Raw genomic sequence first — 5,471 nt, 5'->3', positions numbered from 1 at the left:
TGAGAGATGGAGTCTTGCTCTGTCACCCAGACTGGACTGCAGTGGCATGATCTTGGCTCACTGCAACCTCCGCCTCCCAGGTTCAAGTGATTCTCCCACCTCAGCTTCCCAAGTAGCTGGGACTACAGGTGTGTGCCGCCATGCCCAGCTAATTGTTGTATTTTTAGTAGAGATGGGGTTTCACTATATGTTGGCCAGGCTGGTCTCGAACTCTTGACCTCAAGTGATCCTCCCGTCTTGGCCTCTCAAAGTGCTGGGATTACAGGCATGAGCCACTGCACTTGGCCTAAATGTGTTGTCTTTTGATGCGGTCATATTTATTTACTTGTTTCTTATTTGTGTGTGTGTGTGTGTTTGCTTTTGTTTTTGTTTAACAAAGCTTTTTTATATCCCAAAGTCATAAACTTTTATTTTCTTCTAAATTTTTAATAGTTTTGGTCATTACAATTGGTCTTTACTCCCTATGGAATTAATTTTGTGTGCATGTGAAAGATCTGAAATAGAGAATTTAATTTTTTCCTCAAACGGATACTTATTGAACAGTCTGACATTTTCCAATTGAGTTTAAATCCCCCCATGTCAATACAATAAGTAGACAAATTCACATAGATCTATTTCTGAACACTTTATTTGAATCTATTAATTTATCTGTCTAAAACTGTACTCATCCTACATCCTTAACATTAGTTACAGCCTTATAGATTTTTGGTATATGCTATAGCAGGCCTACTATTTTTCTTCTTTTTCAAAAATGTTTTCTCCATTCTTACAAACTTTCTGTTTGATTGTTCATTTTAAAAAACATTCTTCAAATGAGACTTGCTCTCACTTTCAAAGAAATCGGCTTTGTCAAGCTATGTGAAAAATCCTATTAGAATTTTTGCTTGGAATTAGACTGGATTTATAAGTTGATTTGGGAGCAGTTGAAATCTTTACAATACTGAGTTCACGAACAATGCGTATTTCATTATTTCAGATCCTTTTTATGTCCTTCAATAACATTTTGTAGTTTCCTTCATATTGGGTTTGTAACATTTGCTTTTATAGATTCAAGTATTTTTGAATTTTTCTTATTACATTCTTTCTGAACTGACTATTGTCTATGTTTTCCACATACTGTATCTTGCTTTCCCAATCAGAATTACAGTACTCACATGACTTTATTTACTTATTTCTTTATTTTTCTAATAATGTTCATTATAAGTTGTCATCATGAACAGGATCTCTTTTTTCTCTTATAGTCTCCTACTCTATATCATCTATATAATGGAATATAATGGATTTTGTAGATTTATCTTTTATCCTGCAAATCTGCCGCAGTCATATCACTTCTAGAAATTTCTGATTTTTCTTGAAGGTTTGCTCATTTTGAATTCTGTCATTTAAAGAGAACAGTGCTTGTACTTATTTTGTATTTCTTTTTGTACTCAAGACTCAATGCCAGAATTTCTAGCAAATTTATCAGAAAGGACTATTGATGGGAGGGTCATTCTGGTCTATTCCTATTGTTTCTAGAGAAAGGATTCTTGTTTTTCTCCATGAGCTATTACATGAACTTTTGGAAGACTGATAAATGTACAACTTGTGTATTCATTTATTTACTTATTATGTTTTTTTAAAAAACTCCCCTGCCACTTTTTAGAATTTTAATTAAGCAAAGATGCTGAATTTTGAGGGCCTCAGCTTCTCCTCATCTATTTGGGTAACCACATGATGTTCACATTTTTTCTTGTTAATGGGATGGATTATACTGTTATACCAGCTTACATAATTGGGATAAAACCACTTGTTCAGCTAAATTTAATTTTTCTTTTTTTCGAGACAGGGTTTTGCTCTGTCTCCCAGGCTGGAGTGGCTTGATCACAGTTCACTGCAGCCTCAACCTTCCAGGCTCAAGTGATCCTTCCACTTCTCAGCCTCCCAAGTAGCTGGGACCACAGACGTGTGCCACCATGCCTGGATAATTTTTTATTTTTCTTGTAGAGATGGGGTTTCACCATGTTGCCCAGGCTGGACTTAAACACCTGGGCTCAAATGATCTACCCACCTTGGCCTCCCAAAGTGCTGGGATTACAGGTGTGAGCCACCATGCCTGGCCCTTAACTTTTTTTCTAATTTTAATTAAATATAAGTAGTCACATATGGCCAATGCAGTTTTACAAGAGGACAAGTATATCTGAGCTCAGAATTACGGAATTTTAAGATTTACTAATTAAGCAGTTTATCAAATAATATTATATCAATTTGATCCTAATTTCAGATAATTTTAAAATGTGTGCATGAACAAAGTATAATTGAAGGCATATATACCAAATTTTAGTGATATGTATTTCTAGGAAAGAAACTATAGTTAGTTGATTTTTTTTTGGCTTTTATATATTTTCTGTTTTCTCTAAAAAAAAAAAAAAATACTTGCTCAGCATTGAAATCTTTTAAAATCTGCCTGCAGGCCACTAAGATTTTTATTGAGATTTTTGATTTCTATACTTCTATATGAGATTAATTTAAGTATTTAATGCTGTGTCTAGCAGATTTTGGAATAAAATTATATTTTTATATAAAATGATTACATGGCATCTCATGAATGAATTTTTAAAAATAAAGATGACATTTATCACCACTCATAGCAAGTGACTGGCAGAACTTGAGCTTCTGAAATCCAGACAGCTTCATGTAGCCCTTCCAATCATAGAAAATTAATAACAGTTATGAAAGTACAATGAAACTGGCGGTATGAAAATGACTGGATGGTTTAGGAAAAGTAGGGTTAGTTTTGAAAATTTTGGAGTAAATGTGTAGTAAATCCATCCAGGCTAGGTTACTGTTCCTTTGTCTCTAAAAGATTACATGAAAGCTGATTTTTCACATTATCATATTTACCTATGAAATTCTAAATTCAGAAGTCTAGTAGCTGGGAAGAGCTAACATAGAATATGTGCTGGTGTATTAGTGTAGAGGTGAAAAATGCATTCTCTGGAGCCCTTTCTGCTTGTGTAGCCCCAGCTCTGCAGCTCTCCAGTTGAATCACCCATGGCAAGTTACTTAATTTATCTTTGCCTCAATTACCTCTTCTATAAAATGGTGATCATTGTAGTATCCAAGGTTGCTGTGAGGATCAAATGAGTTAATGAGTGCAAAGCACTTAAGGCCTTGCTTAACATGTAATAAGCAAACAATGAAAGTTAACCATTTATACGATTACTGCGTACTGGTTGCAAAGAGGTTTGCAACGCATTGCTTCCTTTATCTTTCCTTTATTCTATATCCTGTATCCTTGCTTTATCACAACAACTATGTAAGATAAGTCTTTCCCAGCTTTTAAAGACTGAGGGAGCTAAGGCTCACCAGTTATGCTGCTTACTCAGGGTCACACAAGTAATTATTGGCTGGGTTGGGATTTGAACTCAGGATTGTGGGATTCAACAACTATGCTCTGCCATTCAGTTCAAGTTTACTTTAAAACATCTATTCAATGAATGTCATAGCATAATTTAAATGCAGAATAAAGCTTACCAAAGATTAAGAAACATGCCTGAGTCATTGAAAAAACAATAGAAAAAAACTGTTGAGGAAAGTAATTAAACTTCAAGTAGAAGCTTTCATGATGTGCAGTTCCTTACCATATAATAGCCCGGCAGGAGCTTCTGAAGAAACTCAGCTTCTTTGTGCTGAACTGTTTTGATGATAAATTCATCATCACTGGTCACAAAAAACAAGGATCCACTGGCTCCAGGGTTAGACAGTTCTATTAGAGGTTCACTGCAGATGGAATACTAAAAGAGTAAATGAATAAACATTAAAACATACACTTGATGTACGTGATGCCTCCAAGGAGGACAATCATAGCACTGCACATCTTGGCTATGTTGAAACAAGAAGCTCTCTCTATGGGCTTTAAAAGAGGCTCCACATATACCAAGAAGGCCCTCTGTGAGATTTCTACAGATTTAATTGGTCTGTTTATCTTAATAATTCTATGATGAAAAACAGACATACACTCCTTACCCCCAGAGTCAGGCAATAGCATCATGAATCATCCTATCTGTCCAATGAGATAATTCAAACAGTCGTGTTGACTAAGGTGCTTTGTTTCCAGCAAATGTCCATAAAATAACAAGTGAAGATATGATCCGCACTGTGTTTTATCACTTGAACACCAACCCTATTCTCTTTTCATGATTTTCCCAGATGATGTCATCTACTCACGGTTTCAACAAGGAGATGACTTCAACATCTGTATCTCCAGCCCAGATCTTTCACTAGGGCTCAAGACCTGTTCATCTAACACTTTAATAGACATTTCTATTTTGGTTATACCACAAACAATTTATATGCAAGAAGTTCACAATCAAGTTAATCTCAAGGCTGTGGTTAGCCCATATGGTGCCTTTGTGGTAATTAGAGAGATGCAGCTCTGGGCCAGGATACAAAGTTGGTGAGTAGAAGAAAGGCTGGGGCCGGGCGTGGTGGCTCATGCCTGTAATCCCAGCACTTTGGGAGGCTGAGGCGGGTGGATGATGAGGTCAGGAGATCAAGACCATCCTAGCTAACACGGTGAAACCCTATCTCTACAAAAAAATACAAAAAATTAGCCTGGAGTGGTGGCACGCGCCTGTAGTCCCGGCAACTTGGGAGGCTGAGGCAGGAGAATCGCTTGAACCTGGGAGGTGGAGGTTGCAGTGAGCTGAAATTGCACCATTGCACTCCAGCCTGGGCGACAGAGCGAGACTCCACTCAAAAAAAAAAAAAAAAGAACGGCTGGATTCCAGTCTCCACTCCTTCCCCTCGGCCAGGTAGGAGAGCTTGAGCAGTGCACAGCCTGCACAACTGCACATGGTGACCCTAGATCATCTGCTCCCTGTTCTCTGCCTTTTCCCTCTTTTCCCTTAGAGAATGGAAGCATTATTTGCTTTGTTCCCCAAACCAGAAACTAGGGCATCATCCGTGACTCATCACATTTTCCCATCTTTCCTATCCAGACTGTTGATGCTGCTTGCTTACTTCTGCCAACACCCTAAGTTCAAAGGTTTCATCATTTCATGTCTGAATTGTTATGGCAAGCTTCTGGTCTTAATTTTCCACTCTCATCCCCTCCAGTACATTCACCAGGAAACTAGGCATATTTCTGAAATGCAAATCTCTTCATGTGTTTCTGGGCTTTCACATCTTTTGCAGAAAGACAAACATTGCACGTTCTCGCTTACTTGTGAGATCTAAAAATCAATGGTTCTTAACAGAGCTTTCAAGGACATGAATGACCCAGCCTTCTCCCCAGCCTTCTCTCGCATGATTTCTTCCTTCAACTTTAGCTCTAGCCACAGAGACTGATTTCTCATGTTCTTTTTTTTTTTCAGTTTTTAAAAAATTTATTTATTTATTAAAGTTCTAGGGTACATGTGCACAACGTGCAGGTTTGTTACATATGTATACATGTGCCATGCTGGTGTGCTGCACCCATTAACTCGTCACTT

The 5,471-nt window shown here is 37.4% G+C and overlaps 1 protein-coding gene across 2 annotated transcripts in view; it reads right to left on the bottom strand.

Annotated features, from left to right (window-relative positions):
• The window catches only part of PIP5K1B (phosphatidylinositol-4-phosphate 5-kinase, type I, beta), a 315,005-nt gene that overhangs the window by 124,953 nt on the left and 184,581 nt on the right, over window positions 1–5,471 (bottom strand). For both annotated transcript variants that reach the window (XM_011948884.1, XM_011948885.1), the window contains one exon: window positions 3,621–3,773. In XM_011948884.1, coding sequence (XP_011804274.1) covers window positions 3,621–3,773 — 153 coding nt within the window. The remainder of the gene's footprint in view (window positions 1–3,620; window positions 3,774–5,471) is intronic.

Source organism: Colobus angolensis, unplaced genomic scaffold (assembly GCF_000951035.1).
Source record: "Colobus angolensis palliatus isolate OR3802 unplaced genomic scaffold, Cang.pa_1.0 Scaffold286, whole genome shotgun sequence".
Classification (NCBI taxonomy): Eukaryota; Metazoa; Chordata; class Mammalia; order Primates; family Cercopithecidae; genus Colobus; species Colobus angolensis.
This window is presented reverse-complemented; position numbering and strand designations above follow the sequence as displayed.